Below are 20,658 nucleotides of genomic sequence, written 5' to 3'. Positions count from 1 at the left end.
AAATGTAAGCAAACGATATTTAATTCAGATAAATCTTGCATGAATCTGTCCTTACCTCGAATGCCCTTCCTGAAAAGGTCGTTGATTTTATTTATGAGCCCCAAATTTCTAGCAATAAAGAATCATGTGTTCGGCTACAAGCATGACATCTTAATCTCAAATGATAGGTGCTTTTTTAATAATTTCTGCAGTATTCGGTTTACAGCTTGATGCAATCCATTTCCTCTATCGTATATATCTCTACAGCTGCACCAGTTGACCAAACTGACCATGTTCAAAGATACTTTTTAATTTATTTTTTGAAACTAACCAAATTATTTTTCTGCTCCCTGGTGTCAGTGTCATTTTTCTTACCATGTGAAATAATACTTCATTTCCTTCAATTGGTGATCAGTGATTAGATTTTTTTGCTACTTTTACAAATGGAAAACAAACCATAGTTTTTTAGCTATATAGTTAAATACAAATTCCAGATACTTAATTCTGAGAAAAGGAATGCCAACTTAACTGCAACGACAATGGTATCAAATGCTCATCCGGAAACTTGCTGGTTTGTGGTTGCAGGTTACCATGGCAATGTATTTGACGGAAGCTGCTGCTGATATCAATTCTCACTAGAATTAGCACTGGTCTGCTAAGCGAAAGACACAAGCTATTGAGCGTTCATGTTGTATTCACGTTTTTGCATCGGGAGTGTGTGTATGATGTTGTCCAGAAAAATGACTCCGCTTTTCAAGATACTTCTGTGTCAACTTGTCCTCAGGGGTAAGACCTATAATTCAATCCATGATTGGTAAATAGAAGTTGAAACACAAGTCAATATTCACCAAAAAAGTTCAATTGGTATGATTACTGGGCATCAATGAACCTCGGAAACATGGGATAACAATATTTAACTTTCAGTTCTGAGAGTTGATGGCTAGGTGTTTGACATTTGACTGGTTTTGTAGCAACAAAGTTAAGGTTGGTGGGAATATGTGATCGTTTCAATTTTTACCATTGTTTCTGGCGCAATTAAAAAAACAGAATCGCAAACAGAAAACTAGAAACGATCATTTGTATGATATGATTGAGTGGTCAGTAGTCGTCACTGCACTTTTGACACAGAATTTACAGGCCAAAGCTTAATGCTCCAGAGGTTTGTCTCAATACGGATGAAAAGTAGAAAGCACGTGACATAGTTAATTTCAGAAAATGTTAAAAATCACACAACACCAGGTCATAGTCCAACAGATTTAATTGGAAGCACACTAGCTTTCGGAGCGTCCTCATCAGCTATCACCTGATGAAGGAGCGATGCTCGGAAAGCTAGTGTGCTTCAAATTAAACCTGTTGGACTATAACCTGGAGTTGTGTGATTTTTAACTTTGTATACCCCAGTCCAACACCGGCATCTCCAAATCAGAAAATGTTCGTATTTTAAAAAAAAATCTGTCTCACAAGTGCATAATGAAGGAAAACTGCTCCGATTACCTCAGCTGCTCTATATAGAAACCATGTTTGCATGAGTGCTTGCCTCAAAAAACAGATCAGATCAGAGAGTAAAGACAAATCCATTATGCAGGATTTTTTTATTACCTTGACCCAAAACCATGATAAACGTAATGTATCACAGCACAAAGAACGTCATAATTGCATCCGGCCAGTGTCAAGTGACCGCTCAAAGACCGTTTAGCTGTACTCAGTGGCACATGTTCTACCACAATGCGAGCCATATGCAAATCTGACTGGAAACAAGTTTTCACGAGTTGGAACAGAAAGGTTTTGTAAAGCATAAAATTAATGCAATGTGTAGAAGCAAAGGCTAACCGCTAATTCTGCATCTTAAAACGATGTTCGCTAATATGTATTTGAGTGAGCATGGACAGCTTTGCGAAGTTCACTTTGGATATTACACAAGATTGATCTCCAAAATTTAATTGCTTCATTATTTGGCACTAAATATTACCATGCCAATTTCGAGGTATTGTTTTCCAGAAACAACCATTTAGTAGGAATCGAACCTGGGGCCATAAGGCAGCAGTGCTAACCACTGAGCCATCGTGCCACCACTATATCTGTTACAATAGCATAGAAGGCTTTGAAGCATTTACAAATATATCATTCTTGGTTTCATGAGAGAAATTGAAAATAGAAAATAAGCCTTAAAGTTCGTTCAACTTTCCTAATCGTTAATTCGCTGGTTACTAAATAATAGTGCCTCACATCTGAGCAGCGGATACGAAAATATAAATGCATGCATTGATGCAGGGGCGAAGTAGTTGAACCATAAGAGAAAGTGATAAAGACATTCAGTTATATGAAGTGTATAATAAACGAAACTGTGCAAGAATGGAGGGAAAAATGGAGAGTTATCGTCAAAGTTTTCGTTGACTAAATGAATGACATAAAAACATCCACTGACAGGAGAATACGTAGTCGAAAAGTATGGTGCTGTAAAAGCACAGCCGGTCATGCAGCATCCGAGGAGCAGGCGAGTCAACATTTCCAGCATGAGCTCGAAACGTCGACCCTCCTGCTCCTTGGATACTGTCTGAGGGGCTGTGCTTTTCCAGTACCACACTTTTCGACTCCGAGCTGCACCATCTGCAGTCCTCACTTTCTTCTGGGAGAATTCATAACAAAATGAAGAGCACAAAACCTTTGCGATAAAAAGAAAATGCTTTGTATTTTCGTGTATTCAAGTACACAGATTGGTAATGCACTGTTTGAAAGAAAAAGAAATCTAAAAAAAACGTTGAATCATATTACTTCAAAGTTTAATACTTCAAAGATGATATTTTGCGAAGTTACCGTATGTGATTCGGATGTCTGTCTAATTTTTGTAGTTATTTCAGATTTCGTTTGCAATTTTGTGAATGGTTCCTGTAACACAGGAGGTGGAATATAGAAAATTAGAGATTTGTGCCACTCAACCAATCTCTGATGCGAGCTATACAATTCTCTCATGACTGATCTACTGATTCAGTTCCATTTTTTTCGAGACCCAAATGAGTACCTCTTGAAATAGTAAGCTTACTGTTTTGTGATTAGTTGTGCATTATGCAACTGTACTCGTCGTGAAATTTGGAACAATCATGGCCAAAGGTTTGGAATAACAATATAAAATATGAAAAGAACATGCTCAATGTTGCAGGCGGAGTGGTGGCATGAATAATATGATTTGTTGTCTTTTGTAATTGAACACACAATAGCCTGGCTCATTCTGGGCGAGAATGCATAAAAGGTGTGAAAAAAATTGGAGTGGAAGATTTACGAAATTCTATGGGAAAATCGAGCTGAGTGAACATTAACTCCGCATTACATTAAACAGCCCCCAAACGTTGCAAAGAAGTCTAATAATAGAGAAAATAACGCTGTTGACATAGAAGAATGAACAATCAAAAACAAAAAAAAAGTTTTGATCAGGAATTAATTATTCATAAGTGTCCATAACAGAGAAAGGGACGCAGAAAGTTCAAAAAAAATTAGGGAGTGAAAGTGGGACGTAAGTCAAACTAACTTTGGAAAACGTGGAGCAATTGAAGTGGGAGATGCTAAATCATCGCGTTTTATTTTACTGCAGCAGATCAACTTACATTAAGAGCAAGAGAAACCAACGTGACTGGAATCCGGGGTAAGTCAGTTTTATTAACGATTCAGCAAGAAGGAATAGTAACGAAAATCACCTGGGATAAGGACAAGCAAAGATTCATAACCTGCTCAAAGAATGGTCCTTGCAAAAAATTCGGGAGACATAAAGACCGTGTGGAATGCTTCCCTGATTGCTCCCTAAAACTTTTAAATCTACAAGTCGAGGACATTGGCTTCTATCAAGTAACCACAGTAGCAGTTGATGGCCTCACAAAACTTCAATCTGTCTATTTAGCTATTTCTGGTAAGTAATTATATGTTCTTTTGACGAAATGGAAGGTGATACTTCTGATAATTTTCAAGAGTTCCGAAATCAATTCTCAAACTCATGGATATGAAAGTACAGAACCTGTTAGCATCATGCATGTTAACAATACCAATGATTTGTAGGACCATCTCATGTTTCTGCAGAGATTCAATTTCAGCTCGCACATAATGTCTTTGTTTTATTCCTGCCACATCCACAGTTAAGCACGCAACCTTAGTGTTGTTCCTGCAAAGTTGACAACTTCATAACTTACGGATGATGCAAGTCTATGGCAACTGTGAAATGGGAAGAAGCCTGATATATTTTAGTTGTGGGTGGTGAGCTGGCAGATGATGTTCAATGCAAAGAAATTCGGTGTTTCAGAAACAAAAAAGTGCTGCTGGAAAAACTCAGCAGGTCTGGCAGCATCTGTGAAGAGAAATCAAAGTTAATATTTAAGGTCCTGTGACCATTCCTCAGAATTAATGATAGCAAGGATAATTTAGAGTAACGTGCAGAAAATATTGTTGGGGGTGGTGTAAGGATCGGAATGGATAGACACCAAAGAGAGGGAAGAACAGTTGGACAGTCAACGGAGTCGACAATGCTCTGGCTGGGAGGCTGAATAGCTTTTAATGGAGACTGCTAGTCGCGAACAATGGGTAGTGTGTAATCGCAATCTATGTGATAACAAGGCTTGGTGTATGTGATAGGGGGCCAGGACTTCAGGGATTTCAGACGCTAAAATTATTGAACTCAATATTGAGTCCAGAGGGCTAGAGGGTCCCCCAGAGGAAATGAGATGTTGTTCTTCCAGCAAGCGCTGAGCTTTGCTGGAGGACTGCAGCAAGCCTGAGACAGAGATGTTGGCCAGGGAACAGGGTGATACATTAAAGATGCAGGCAACTGCTAGCTCATGGTCTGTTTTTCTCAGTGTTGCAATTCGGTAAAAAGAGCGTGGAGAAATGGCATTAAATAAAATCAGTGTTGCAAATTACATCTAGCGTTGGATAGATCTGGATATTTATTATAAATCACAGGAAAGATCGAGATGAGTGATCTGTATTTTTGGCTTTATAAATAGGACTATGTCGAATAAAAACAGTCAGATGGTCACGGGCATACAAACGATGTTATTTAAGTTTCAGTTTCAGTATTGTGCACTGTGCTGGTGGGGGGGGGGGGGGGGGGGAGTGCACATTGTGGGAAAGGTGTGAATACAGGACAGAAATGAATACAGGAAAGAAAAGGAATGAGACAGTTCATCTGTGAAGAATATTCAGAGCAGTTTGAACTGTTTCTCTTGAAGAATTGAAGGTTAAAAGGAAATTTGACAAAGTATTTCAATCAATAAGGATCTGAACAGGATGGATTCGGTTAAACAATCCCATTTTTAAACAGATTGCGAACTATATAGCACAGTTATAAAACGATTTGTAAAAGTAGGAAAACTGAGTGGAAGAAATAGACATATACACGAGGAGTAGTGATTGAAAGAAGGCTGACGGCAATGAATTTGAGGCAGTGAAGTATAAATTCTGACGACAACAAGCAAAAAAAATGCAGGATTATATTTAAAAAAAAACGTGAGCACGATGCTATAAAGCTTTATGCGTTCATGTGTTATTGAGGAGTCAATACACTTTTTCTGTCCCCTAACTGTTATGTGCTTCTGTCATTCATTGCAAACCACAGGCCGTCAAGCCTAAGTAAATATTCCTAGAATGTTGATTGACATCTGAGAATAAACACGTTTTGAAATAATTTGCAAACACTTGCATGAACATATTTCATTATTTTTTTAGTGGAAGTTTGGAAATGTCACTTGAAGGATAACCAGGAACGGCAACTGCAAGTTTTGGTGCTTATTTGCAGTGTTACCATATTCTCCGCTCATAACTTGAATGGAGACTTCAATTGCTCCAATAAACCATAAAATATAAAAGTTTGATGCACAAACGTAATATTGCCCCAGTGTTCAAATTGCTCAGAGGTGCAACGACATTTGCCAAAAAGTGTCAGAAGGTGACTGAAACTCGGCTGCACCAAATTTGCCTGTCATGTCACCACACCACTCAAAAAAAAAGGTTGCCACTGGATATTTAGCACTGCCCTGGCTCTAAGTCGAGGAATTATAACTTTTTTCATTCATTAAATTTGGTTAAACGAATCATTGGATTGATCCAGAGCGCACATGCAAATTCGTGAGCAGAAACATCCACCGATTGCTTTTGTTCCACTCATGATATAATTGTTAACAACAACCTTGGTTGTTCTTAATCTTGAATTTGTATTTTGAAATGTAATAAATATTTAAGCATTGACTCGTTTTTACAAGTGTTGTACAATATATCTCTGCTAACTAAAGTGAAATAAGGGAATGTCCACTTTGTTATCTGCTACTGAAAAAATATCATTGATAAATACTCGGCTTACAATCGAGGAGAAAGCTAAGTGATTGAAAGATGAATTGTTTTTATTTTGCAGTTCCAGTGTCTTCTCCTAAAATTGCCATTTACCAAGATGACTTGACTGAACATGCCCTGGTGCTGTTTTGTAAAATTAGTGAAGGGACATTTCCTCAGTATTCCTGGCAGAAGAACAACCAAGAGCTGCCATCAAACCTTAGGTTTATATTAACAAAAGACAATAGTAGCTTATACATTCAAAACTTTACCAACGTGGACTGTGGAACTTACAAATGCACAGTTCGAAACAGCATCAACCAAAGAGAAACTTCACGGACACTAGTGGGTAAGTATTAACTAATGTTTGTGAGGTACCTTGTTGAATTTGTGGCAGAAGAATGATACTTTATGCATGGAACGCAATATGTAATGCTTTTTACATGAAGCATCTTAAAAAGAACGCTCAGAACATAGAATTAAAATTTGCAGTATCTAAAACATTTGGCACGTGGACCTCACATATTAAAACTAACACAGATAATACTTTTAGATTTTTGTAGGCCTCAGCTGACGGAGGTAAGGGTTTCTTCAGCAGAAGATGGTGCGAGTATCCAGTACCGGCCAGAAAATGCACTCATGCAGCAAAATGGCCGAATTGTAACACGAAAATACTCATGGCCTAGAAGAAACACTAACATTTGCTCATAATATCTTTGGAAGTCTGGTAGAGGCCGACCTTGCCAACAATAACAAGTTTCGGAGAATTAAGTGAAGTTAAGAGAACAGAAAATAACATGTTGATTTTAAAAATAATTTGTTTCGCTTGTGCTTTTGTAGAGAGAATGATAGACAATTGATTTTTCAACAGAATTCTTTTTTACTGAAGGTACAATTATGATAGGTATGAGTTTGGAGCAATTTGCTTTCGTATGAGACCGGATCCAAGGTTGGTAACAAATTAATAGACCATTTCAAATAGATCGGATTTGACTTTTGAAATTAAACTATTTGAATAACGAAAAAAAAATTATTCTGAATTTGGAAATTCTTAATCTTAATCAAAGCCTGAGGAGATGACCAATTGTATTTCAGTTAAAGGAGAGACACAAGCGGTATTTTCTCTTAGTGTTTGGCTCAGTCGAGACATAAAATTGTTTGAAATGCATCATAATTATTGACCGTTAACATTGGTCAACAGTGCTTCTTGAATGTATTTAATATTGAGAAAACATATTGCTTCTGTTTGACTATTGATTCTGATTGTCATATAGGTGAAGACAGTTTGGAATGTCGGATCTCGTACAACGTGTTTACAATAATCGCCGTGGTTTCTTGTATAGCAGTGTTGGGAACAGTCATTCTCATTATCAAAAAAAAATGTGTCGCCCTCTAGAAGAAAGGTAAGTGATAATATTCTTTTTATTAGTACTGGTTGGTCATGCATAGCAGTAATATGTTTAGAGTAAAACTGGCTGTGCAATGGCAGTAACCAATATCTCTTTCAGCATGATATAACTATATTTGTGGTTTCACAGCATCATAGATATCTGTCTAATTTACACCCTATCAACAATCTGATAAGATTGAATATGGACGTTTCAGATTACAATTTGTAAAAAAAAAATCAATGAACGCTTGCATCATTGTGTACATTTTAAATCATCTTATTTGTTCATAATTAGACAATTTAGCTCACTTGAAGAGGTGTGGATAATATTAGTGTGCTATTTATTTAAGGTAAACTGACATCCAAATTATTTGATGTTGGCTGAGCCGATTTCCTGTCCTAAATGAAAACTTGTTCAAAATTTGCTGCTGGAATATTTTTCAATTATAACCCGACTAACGTCGATATGTAAGCAATAATTTAACAATCACTACTTGATTTCAAATGATAACATCCTATCAAGGTAGATGATTTACTCTTCAACAGAGGGTTTAGAAACATAGAAACATAGAAAAATACAGCGCAGTACAGGCCCTTTGGCCCTCGATGTTGCGCCGATCCAAGCCCACCTAACCTACACTAGCCCACTATCTTCCACATGCCTATCCAATGCCCGTTTAAATGCCCATAAAGAGGGAGAGTCCACCACTGCTACTGGCAGGACATTCAATGAACTCACGACTCGCTGAGTAAAGAATCTACCCCTAACATCTGTCCTATACCTACCAATCCTGGTAAACCTCCTCTGCACCCGTTCCAGTGCCTCCACATCCTTCCTATGGTATGGCGACCAAAACTGCACACAATACTCCAGATGCATCCGCACCAGAGTCTTATACAACTGCAACATGACCTCAGGACTCCAGAATTCAATTCCTCTACAAATAAAAGCCAGTACGCCATATGCCTTCTTCACCGCACTATTTACCTGGGTGGCAACTTTCAGAGATCTGTGTACATGGACACCAAGATCCCTCTGCTCATCCACACTACCAAGTAATCGACCATTAGCCCAGTACCCCATCTTTTTGTTACTCTTACCAAAGTGAAGCACCTCACACTTACCTACGTTGAACTCCATTTGCCACCTTTCTGCCCAGCTCTGCAGCTTATCTATATCCCGCTGTAACCTGACACATCCTTCCTCACTGTCAACAACTCCACCGATTTTCGTATCATCCGCAAACTTGTTGACCCAACCTTTTAGCCATCTCCTCCAGGTCATTTATAAAAATGACAAACAGCAATGGTCCCAAAACAGATCCTTGCGGAACACCGCTAGTAACTGCACTCCAAGATGAACCTTTACCATCAACTACTACCCTCTTCTTCCAGCCAGCCAATTCCTAATCCAAACCTCCAACTCACCCTCAATGCCATACGTCCGTATTTTTTGCAGGAGCCTACCATGGGGAACCTTATCAAACGCCTTACTAAAATTCAAATACACCACATCTACCGCTTTACCCTCGTCCAATTCCTTAGGCACCTTCTCAAAGAATTCAACAAGGTTTGTGAGGCACGACCTGCCTCGTTGTAGGGTGTAGCCTCGTTGAACGTTTGTCCATTTGTTGTATGTGGTAATTAACTTGGAAATATGGCACCATGAATTCAGTATTCCTTGATACCAGAAATCATGAGATAACATTTCTGTGGAATTTGAAGACTATGTGGTCGTGAAAATGAATGGACTCACTGGTATATACAGCATGGAAATAAGGTTTTCTCATCGTCAACGTTATGAATGGGTATTTGCAATCAGACGGATTGGTAGAGGAGAAAAATCTGCAATGAAAATATGATGCATGAGTGGGGTTGAATAATGAACTGACAGGATTAGATGGAATCTTGGTCACCGCTTCACAGAAGTTAAGAGAAAATGAACAATTTCTTTTTCCTGTTTGCACTGTAAGTATAATGAGTTAAGCTTAGATTAGATTAGATTACTTACAGTGTGGAAACAGGCCCTTCGGCCCAACAAGTCCACACCGACCCGCCGAAGCGAAACCCACCCATACCCTTACATTTACCCCTTACCTAACACTGCGGGCAATTTAGTATGGCCAATTCACCTGACCCTGCACATCTTTGGACTGTGGGAGGAAACCGGAGCACCCGGAGGAAACCCACGCAGACACGGGGAGAACGTGCAAACTCCACACAGTCAGTCGCCTGAGACGGGTATTGAACCCGGGTCTCTGGCGCTGTGAGGCAGCAGTGCTAACCACTGTGCCACCGTGCCGCCCACAACTGACAGAAGTTGTATCTGTTTCAATAACTTATATGACCTTTTTGGCTAGAAATATTAATGGTGTCATGAATGAAATCCATACGCAACATGAATCATTATTATAGCATTGTTGCATGTTGCTACAAAGTATCACAAGATTGTCCTGAAAGATTAATGTTTCTGTGGCTTTATTGCTCCGTTAGTATTTAATAACCATACGAGAAAATAAATAAAACTTAACAAGAGAAGGCTTTGTTCTGTCAGCTCAGAAAGTGTTTTTGTTCAATCTGTGTGTATGAATTTTAATAGATTGGTTCCAAGAATGACATCTGCTGGCCGAATTCGGAAAGCACATGATAGACAGCAAGTAAATATTCAATATAATTCCCTCGAATATAAACCAAAGTTTGCTTGGAATCGATTGTTTATTAGATATCCTCGGCGTTTTACATTTCATTTCAATAGCTAAATATGTATTTGGTCACAAGCAATTTGATCAATTGCTTGGCTCAATTGACTGGCTCAGCTTCAATATCAAGCTTAATGCAACGATAAAATCGGTTGATTTTAATTGCTCTTTTTTAGAGTCCCTAATATCAAACTTACTAACTTACTTTGAATATTTTTCAAAAGCAAATTCATCACCAAAACACCATTCAACTGGCATGTAATGCATTTTGGAATTCCAAAGTTTTAGTTGCCACTGCGTATTGGTATGAAGATTATCATTAAATACACCTATTGTAAGGATCTATAATATCTTCTGCAATTTTCTTGTTGTCCGTGATATTCAATTGATTCTGTTACGTTCAACTTCGCTGATCTGCACCAATGTGACACCAATGTGACAGCTTTTGTTTTAAAGCCATATACAGATAAACAGCTGTCTGTCTGTCTGTCTGTCTGTCTGTCTGTCTGTCTGTCTGTCTGTCTGTCTGTCTGTCTGTCTGTCTGTCTATCTATCTATCTATCTATCTATCTATCTATCTATCTATCTATCTATCTATCTATCTATCTATCTATCTATCCATCTACCTATCTATTTTTTCTATCTGAATTGCACTCAAGAGGACTTTCTCAAGAAGGGAAATAAAGTGACAAAATCTTTTCGGCTGTCTGAGGAAATAATGTACATCAGTGCAATTGGATTTGAGGCAACTTTGATATGGTATAGGGAAAGACTAATAGTTAAGTGCTTTTAGGGAAAAAAAAACGATGCAGTCTGATTGTATTTGGTTGTTGCAACAATTCACGTCTGTCTATTATGTTAAGTTGAAAAAGACCCAGGATATAGATTTTTTCTGTTTGCAAGTACGAGTGACTACTCTCTTACCACATGTAGGTTCCTTTACATGGAAGGACGGCACACTAAACCTTATACTGGGTATCAATGCGTTTGAATTATGCATTCAACGACAATAAAGCAGACTGCACTTTGAAAAGTGAAAACCCAGTGTTCATTAATAAACGTGAATATGGAAATAGACATTTGCTCAATGACCCTAGGAGCACTCAAAATTCCATATATTATGATATTTACCTGGCATTATCATTTATGATCTGGCCATATGTGACTCTCCTTGTGGTTTTACGTGCTATGCATAAAATGAAATGTACTCCTTAAATACTATTACCACATAGAATATACGACAGTGATAAATTATAGAAGAAACTCTGCTCTGCACCAAACACTTTCAGTTGCTCCAGGTAGAGTGAAGATACAATGCTAAAAATTAGTTTGATCGATGAAAACAATAAGTGTTCTGTTTAAAGCTCTCAATTTCCATCAAACTGCACATATATGATATTTTGAAACGATCAACCAAGACTTTAAAGTTCCCGTTCTGACCTGCCAAAAAGGTTAGGATAGCTATATGAAATGTATGATTGGGAGTATTATGGAAAACATCTCAAAATCTCCTTCACTTAATCGCACATGAACCACTTCTCAACAATAGATTGGAACTGAATGTTTTGCTTTGGCTTTGGAACATTTTTTTTTTGGGTGAAAACACTATTTAATTAAATGCCATTTTTTTCAAGTCAACCTTCTGTCTTCCTGTTCGTGCCACCACTTTTTTTCAACTCGTGGCTTCCTGTTACGTCATGTGCATAGTAATGCAACAGCTGCTATATTATAAATTAATTGTCTCAAATTTTGATAGAATTTAGAGCATTCTTAATTCTTGTACAGCTGATTTTACACATCTAGTTTGGTGTTACATACCGAATCTCTCTGACTTCGGTCCTGTAAAGAACCTGTGCATAATTTTACAAAGGGGTGGAATGTAGACTGATGCAAGCATTTGGAAAAACATGATTACATTGGGATTATCTGTTGTGTTTTCGGGTAGGTTAAGTTATTCTCTAATCTGACCTCTTTATTTCGTGTTTCATTCAGTACTCTGCAAATAAGTTCTATTTTGTTTAAAATCGAGGGCCTTTGACGAGCTGCACCAATCCTGGAATATCCACACAACACCTACACAAAGCAATTAGAAAAGATAGGGCTTGGGCTTCCTTATTGAAATGTTTTGAGGGGATCTGGCCTGGTCGATAGCAGATTGGATTTTAAAAAGTAATTCCGATTTGGGATTAAGGTTTCTGCAGTCGAAGGCATCGAGTGATAGTTGTTAGTGTCTTTTGTTCAGGGCGTATATTTTGGTTATTGTTTGGGATAGTAATGGTTCTTTCAATCACAAGGAGTTTTCTGGGTGTGGAAGAGGTGAATTTGGGGTTTTACAAAAGGTGAATAAGGCTACATTGCTGGAATTGGAGCTGCCTTGTTCTGTGAGGAAAGGAGAGATAATTATAGCGACAGCTTATCATTTAAGTTTGCTTGAAATGCCATTGGAATCCTTATAGATGGCAAAAATTCAATTAAGCATGAAGCAGCTTGGGTTAGGGACAAAGACAAGGAAAGAGTAAAGGAAATTTACGATTTTCAATTACAATTAAAAGCCGCGGGAAGAGAAAAAGAACGAATCCCTTCAACAGAACAAGATGACAAAGAGGTGTAGAGTGAGACAGAAGATAAAAATAGAATAGAAGAGAGAGAGAGAAGGAGAGAGAGGAAAGGAAGAAATAGAGGGAATTTGAACTTCAGAAATTGGAACTTAGGAGAGTCAGCTTAAAAGGATGGCGGTGATTGCTGAAGTTCAGCTGAGTGAGGAAGAGAGTGAGGATGAGCAAACCCACGATATCCAAAGGCCTGGTGAGAATTAGTTTAAATATATGCATGTATTGCCTAAATTTAATGAGAGGGATGTAGAATTCTTTTTCACCTCATTTCAGAAGTGGCTAAACAAACAGAGTGGCCAGTGACCATGTGGGTTTTGTTGATCCAAACAAAGCTTGGAGGTAGAGCTAGTGAGGTAGTTGCATCACGATAAGAAAAGGTACCTGAGGCATATGAGGAGGTGAAGAAAGCCAACTTAAGTGCATAAGAGCTTGCACCAGAAGGCTCCAGACAATATTTCAGGAATCCAAGCAGGGGACCCTACAATATTTTTATGATATTTTGAGTGAAAGACAGTCATATTGGTTCAAAACCATACATCTCACATTGGAAAATGCTGCCTGCATTAATCGCATCAACCTCTTTCAGAACTATTACAGTCTTCATGACTCAATGTTAAGTCAACAGCTTCAGAAAAAAAACCTATATCCTTCATTTTGGTTACCCCATAGTTAATTTTCTTCCTTCTATGGGTTTGGTCTCAACAGAGTTGAATGATTCTTTTTTGATAAATGACTACTTAACATGTACTCTTCATTTCTATCATCTCTTAATACCACTAACACTGCACTTGCTTTTTTGTTCCAGAAGCACTTACTATTTAAATGGTCCTGGTCCTTCTTTTTCACAGTGTTCTCTACCCACAGATACTGGTTGACCTCCTGTGTTTTTCCAGTATTTTATGTTCTCTTTTACATCAGCATGTGCAATACCTTGCTTCTAATTTTTCATTCTGTCTTAATTATCTTCTGAACTATAGATGGTAGCAACGTAATATTCTCAGTTCTCATTATAGGAACCATCTCTCAGTTCGGAAACAGTTTGAAGCAGAATGAATTTGGTGTGTTTTTCAGGAAACACAATATTTTATTATACAAGATCAGGAAAAACATATCAAGAAGTCAAACGGAATGTTAATTTTCATTTCAAGAGAAATCTAACGTATGAATTGTGAAACTTTGCAAACATCATAAAAAGCATTGGTAAAACTGAACCTGGGAGAATACTATGCATAGTTTTGGTGTACTTACCTAAATATAGATACATTTCCCGAGAAGGAAGGCTTCTCTTATTAATGAAAAATAAGCACCACTTAGGTACTATACTCACTATTCTTTAGTGAATAAAGAATCAACCTTAAAGAAAAATATACTAGCATATTCAAAATGAATAGAATGAATATTGAGGTTGTAATGATGATACTCATGGAGAGGGAGCAAAGGTATGGGAAAATAGTTAATTGGGGAGGGGGAATTACAATGCTATTAGGCAGGAACTGAGGTGTCAAATTTGGAAACAGACGTTCTCAGGTAAATGCACGACATATGGAGGTTGTTTAGGAAGCACTTGCAGATAATGCTGGAGAGGCATTCCCACTGAGAGAAGGAAGGGATGATAAGTTTAAAGAATCTTGGGTGACAAGGAATGTGAAATATCTAGTCAAGAGGGAGAAGGAAGCTTACTTAAGGTTGTGGAGACAATGATCAGACAGACCTTTAGATGGCTACAAGGTAGCTAGGAAGTAACTGAAGCTAGAAGGGGGCATGAAAACGTTTTTGCGTTTAAGATTAAGAAAAAAAAGCTACTCGAAGGCGTTCTACACTTATGTGAGGAACAAGAAGATGGCGAGAGTGAGGGTAGTGTCGCTCAGGGATAGTGGAGGGAATTTGTGCCTTGAGTTGGAGAATGTAGCAGAGGTCCTTAATTAATCGTTTGCTTCAGTATTCACGACTGACAGGGAACTTGACCTTTCTGAAGACAGAGTGAACAAGGGCTAGGGCAGCTTGTGTTAGAAGTCGGATGTGCTGAAAAATTTGAAAAAAGTAAGGATAGATAAATCCCTTGGGCCAAACTTGAGAAAACATAGGAGACTACAGGAAGAAAAGAAAGTTTTACTGGGCCTTTGGCGATGATGTTTGCATCCTCACTTTTCACCGGATTAGTGCCAGATAATTGGAGGGTGACAAATGTTACCTGTTCAAGAAAAGGCATAGGGATATTCGTGGTAGTAAGGGAGCAGTCAGTCTTGTGTTAGTGGTGGGCAAAGTATTGGATAGGATTCTGAGTCACAGGATTTATGATTACATGGAAAACCAAACTTTGATTAGAGATAGTCAGCATGGCGTTATGAGGGGCAGGTCATACCTAACAAACCTTACTAAATTCCTTGAAGATGTGACAAATCACATTGATAAAGGGAGAGCCGTGGATGTGGTGCATGTGGATTTTAGCAAGGCGTTTAATAAAGTTCCCATGGCAGGCTCATTCAGAAAGTAAGGTGACATGAGGTACAGGGAAATATGGTTGTCTCAATACAGAATAAGCTGGCCCCTAAAAGACAGAGGGTGCTGGTAGATGGAAAGTATTCAGCCGGAGCTTGGTGACCAGTGGTGTTATTCGGGGATCTGTTCTGGGATCTCTGAACTTCGTAATGATTGAATGAGAAAATGGAAGGATTGGTAAGGACGTTTACTGATTGCACGAAGGTTGGTGGAGTTGTGGATAGTGTAGGTTGAAACAGGACATCGACATGATGCAGAATTGGGCTGATAAGTGACAGATGGAGTTCAACTTGGAAAAGTGTGAAGCTTGAATGCAGAATACAGGGTTAAAGGCAGGACTCTTGTCAGTGTAGAGAAACAAAGTGATCTTGGGGTCTATGTCCATAAATCCCTCAAAGGCGCCACCCAAGTTGATCAGATTGTTAGGAAGATGTATGGTATGTTGGTTTTCGTTAGCAGGAATATTGAGTTTAAGAGCTACGAGATTATGCTACAGCTCTATCAAGCCCTGGTTCGACCAAACTCGGAATATTTTGTTCAGTTATGTTTGCCACATTAAAGGAAAGACGTGGAAGCTTTAGGCAGTTTGCAGAGGGTATTTGCTAGGGTGCTGCTTGGGCTGGAGGGCATGCCTTATGAAGAAAGTTTGAGGGAGTCGGCTTTTGTCATTGGAGAGAAGAAGGATGAGAGGTGACTTGATGGACGTGTGCAAGATGTTGCGAGCCATATATAAAGTGCATAGCCAGATATCTTTTTCCCATGGCAGAACAGTCTGTTAAGAGTGAACATAACTTTAAGGTGATTGGAGAAAGTTTTAAGAGAGATGTCACGGGTAGGTTCTTTACACAGAGAGTGGTGGGTGCACAAAATGCACTTCTGGCATTGGTAGAAGTGACAGATACGTTATGGATAGGCACATGGAAGATAGTACACTGAAGGGCATATTGTTTAGTCTGATATTAGAAGGATAAAAGGCTGGCACAACATCAAGGGCTGAAGTGTCTGTACCGTGCTGTACAGTTGTATGGTGTATGTTCTAATGAACAGCCCTGATGTTATTACTCAAACAAATTGGATACCAGACAGAATCCTGGCTGAGGACATTGATTGTCAAATGTATCCGTTGTTATGGGAAAAACGTAAGAGAATGGAATGGAGAAACGTATCAGCCATGATTGAAAGGTGGAGCAGATTCGATGGGCCGAATGGCTTAAATGTACATATATATCTTATCGTCTTATGGTCTGCATAAAATCTTATTTAGAATGATTCTAAGTTATCTTTAAGCACACAATGACAGCTTGAATACACAGATCCAAAAAGAAAGTCTATGTATTGAAAACTAACAACACAGCTGTTTCATTTAACTCAAAGCACAGTTACTATTCCCAAAATGCCACTCGCATCCAAAATTAACTCCTCAGTAAGATGTAAGTTACTTTTCAGACAACACGCCGATACCTCTTTGGGAAAGACTGATACATCTATGCTTAAATGTACTTAGCCTGAGGTTCCATTTTCATGGTTTTATCTTGACACTTCTCCTCTCACAGTTACAGAAACTGCTCAACATGAGGTAACTGAATCCACATTATACGCTTACCTTCTCAGAATCTATATAACCATTTCCAAGCATTTCACAGGACGACTCCACTCAGTGAAAACTGAAATTTAAAGATGTCCCTCTCAGCCATATTTTTCAATTCTGATAAATTAATAATAAAGTCACAGTTTCAAGAGCATCCAACAAACTTTGATGAGTCGATTTTGTTTTTATTGTACAAAAATATAAAATTAAAAGAAGTCAAGTGGTAGTCCACAAAGCCAACTCTGTTTGTCACCAGTTCTCAACAACCTTGGAAAATAAATTAACATAGCTATGAAATTGCTTAGAATTTAGTTTTAACTACAAACCCTCGAGCTACTGGGCCAGAACAAATAGCAAACAAGTAAGCAAGGCTTGCCATAAAGCATATGAAGTCCACAGTTTATGTCACAAGATAATGTTTTCTTCCACGTCAGAGAATCGAAATAGCTGGGGCAGTTTAAACAATAAAATTGCTACCTTTTGAACAGAGTTGAAGACAAAAAATGGTGCAGTCACTAGCCTGGGGAAAGCAAGAGTCGTAACGTTATTGGTGTTCTTCAACAGAGACAAAGACATTAGAGAGAGAGCTACAGAGGAGACGAACTTCAGATAAAATGCGTCCAGTCGTCATGGTATTGAATTGAATAGAAGATTAAAATGGTTTTATGTCCTGCAACTATCTCCGTTGTCCCTACTAACAAATTTGTACATTTTGATAAATGGAAGGGGCCTCCAAACCAGTAACCAAATGTCGGCGAGCTTAAAATGTATTCAGGCAAAATTTTAAAGCATATAATAATGGATGTTACAGGAAAGCATTTAGATGTACATAATGCAATCAAACCGAGTGAGCAAAGTTTTGTGAAGGGGATAATGCCCCTGACAAATTTACTAGAATGAGTTGTGATGGTACGGAGCAGAATAGACAACTGGAAAGTAATTGATGTAGTGTGCTTTAATTTTCAAAAGGCGTTCGATAAGGAAGCATATATTGGGCCACTTAACAAGATAAAAGCCCATGGTGTTGGAATAAGCATACTGACATGGATACAAAAATGACAATTTAATACCAGAGCGCACGTTTGATAAGTTAACCATTTTCAGAGTGGCAATCAGTAACTCATGATGTCCACAAGGACAGAGATGTGTCACAATTATTTATGTTTTCTATTAATGACCTGGATGAGGAAAGCGACTACACAATATTCAACAACCGAGTTTGTGAATGAATGAAAGTAATAGGGATTTCATGGGCGAAGATGAAAAAAAAACATTTAAACAAATGGGTTAAAAATTGACAATTGAATTAACTATGGGGAAATGTGGGGTTACACACGTTGTCAGGATGAAGAGAGGAACAGAATACATTGCTTTAAGTGCAATTGACAGCACATATTGCAGCAACTGACCAGGATTCTTTAGCCACTTCATTTCTAATTTCATACGTCTTGCACATGGAAGTATGAGCGCAGCAGATTCATAGGAACAGTACCGAAAGTGTTCACCTCTAAAACACATATGGGCCTCACCTCGTATTATAGTATTATTCAGTCGTTGCTGCATTGTTAAAATTCCATTAATCCCACCGTAACAGCCATAAATTGAGTGGAAAGGTTCAATACTACGCTCAGAACCAACTTCTTCATGGCAATTATTGTTTGGAAATAAATGCAAGGCAAGTGAGTAAAATCACGCTTTTTCCGTGAGTCAATAATTATGATAGAATCTGTACAGTGTCGAAACAGGTCATTTGGTCTGGACAAGTCCACACTGAACGTCCGAAGAGTATCCCACCCATACGCGTTCCCCTGCATTTCCCATGACTAATGCAGCGAGCCTACACATCCCTGAATGCTATGGACAATTTAGAATGGAGATTTCACCTATCTGACACGTCTTTGGAGTGTGGGAGGAAACCGGAGCACCCGGGGGAAACTGACGCAGACACAGGGAAACTGTGCAAACTCCAATCAGGCAGTTGTCCAGGGCTGAAGTTGAATCCGTATCCCTGGTGCTGCGAGGCAGTATTGCTAATCGCTGAGCCACCGTATTGCTCCCAACAAATGACCTGTTGTTCCTCCGTTCATTATCGTGGCCAGGCATAAGGATTTGTGACATGGTACAACAATTATTTTGAGAAAATAGTATGTCCTATACGTCCCCACTAATTTTCGCAGCAATTACACTTGCGTGGGCGACGTTAATCAAAATTTTCTTGCACGTAAAAAGGAATACTGAGAAAATAGCCTTTGTGCTGGTAAGTGAGTGTTTGATCTCAATATTAGAAAGGCTGCATTCTGAAAATTTGCAATGTAATATAACTGCCGTGATTCTCTTAGACCTTAGTCAGTCTTCCATTTCTTTTGCAGGTAGAATGCGAATCTAATCGAAATGGAGAAGTTTGAAATAAACACGTATATTTCCTATGCAATAGGCATCTCCTGGAGATTATTCAACATCATGTTAATCGAAATTTGGCTGACACTGAATAATAATTAAATGCTTGTCGTTGACAGTTCGAAACATCTGGAGCAGTCACATTAAATTGTGTTGTCAGTGGGGAGATAAAAGAATGCGCCTATTGATGTCTTGTTCATGTTTCTGCTCTTGAATATGAATTGTACTGCACGGAATTCACAAGCAGAAATTATGGCCCCGTATCATCTCTCGGCACAACCAAGAACCCAGAAGATTCAAATTAAATTAGGAAGTGCTCTGAAGCATTGCTGCAATCCTACATGATCTATAGGAAGACTTTTCCATCCAAAGTGCAACGCAAGTCGCATGTTGCGTGACATTCTCATCTGGTGTTCAACACAATTGGGTTATACTTTGCAACAGTAATGATTGTTAATTTCAATTTCTAACGCCTATTCGTAACATCAGCTTGGCCTTTGCCACAAGGTAGTCAGTATTATCTTCTTCACCCGCTATTTGCTAAGTTATCACTCATCATATGATGGCAGCGATGTGTATTTGCGAGTTTCCATTATTTGTTCATTACAAAAAGATCCAAATGTTATGTTCAATGTCAACTTTGTTTCATTTATATCAATATAAATGCTTTCATGTCAGTGGTCAGGATTGATTGGAATTTCTACCCCACGCTATGAGAGTATAGATTTTTAAAATGCAGCACATGTTTAATGAGAATGAACACTGCCTTCTTTGCCAGAAATTGTTTGCCTTTTCGGTGTATTTCTGCAATGCCAACAATAAAACATAGACTATTATTGTGGAAACATAATTAGAACCAAACGTTTAGCAAGATGTACTAACTGTGCATTATTTAGAGATGCCTGTGTTGGACTGAGGTGTACAAAGTTAAAAATCATACAACGCCAGGTTATAGTCCAATAGGATTAATTGGAAGCCCTAGCTTTTGGAGCGCCACTCCTTCATCAAGTGTCGTGGAGTATAAGATTGTAAGATACAGAACTTATAGCAAAAGTTTACAGTGTGATGTAACTGAAATTATATATTGAAAAGACCTGGATTGTTAAGTTCATCTGTTAGAATGACCATGTTGTTTACAGTTCTTTCATATGTAAATCGCAAAACATTTTTTCAAAGTTACATTCTCAA

The 20,658-nt window shown here is 38.3% G+C and overlaps 1 protein-coding gene across 1 annotated transcript; it reads left to right on the top strand.

Annotated features, from left to right (window-relative positions):
- Positions 1-664: 664 nt before the first annotated feature.
- LOC122544258 (coxsackievirus and adenovirus receptor-like) lies at positions 665-20,426 on the top strand. The gene is made up of 5 exons (XM_043683335.1): positions 665-765; positions 3,566-3,877; positions 6,368-6,634; positions 7,560-7,688; positions 19,443-20,426. Exons 1-4 carry the CDS (start codon positions 666-668, stop codon positions 7,679-7,681), a joined length of 801 nt encoding a protein of 266 aa, XP_043539270.1. The 5' UTR covers position 665; the 3' UTR covers positions 7,682-7,688; positions 19,443-20,426.
- The last annotated feature ends 232 nt before the right edge of the window (positions 20,427-20,658 follow it).

This window comes from Chiloscyllium plagiosum, chromosome 47, assembly GCF_004010195.1.
Source record: "Chiloscyllium plagiosum isolate BGI_BamShark_2017 chromosome 47, ASM401019v2, whole genome shotgun sequence".
In the NCBI taxonomy this organism is placed as follows: Eukaryota; Metazoa; Chordata; class Chondrichthyes; order Orectolobiformes; family Hemiscylliidae; genus Chiloscyllium; species Chiloscyllium plagiosum.
Note: the sequence above shows the minus strand (reverse complement) of the source record. Positions and strands in the feature narration are given on the sequence as shown.

Excerpts from the sequence above, each read along its gene's own strand:
- LOC122544258 (XM_043683335.1), top strand. The coding sequence starts at position 666 with ATGTTGTATTCACGTTTTTGCATCGGGAGTGTGTGTATGATGTTGTCC. Across the intron at positions 766-3,565 it reads GTGTCAACTTGTCCTCAGGG|CAGATCAACTTACATTAAGA; the intron begins GTAAGACCTATA and ends ATTTTACTGCAG. Across the intron at positions 3,878-6,367 it reads TGTCTATTTAGCTATTTCTG|TTCCAGTGTCTTCTCCTAAA; the intron begins GTAAGTAATTAT and ends TTTATTTTGCAG.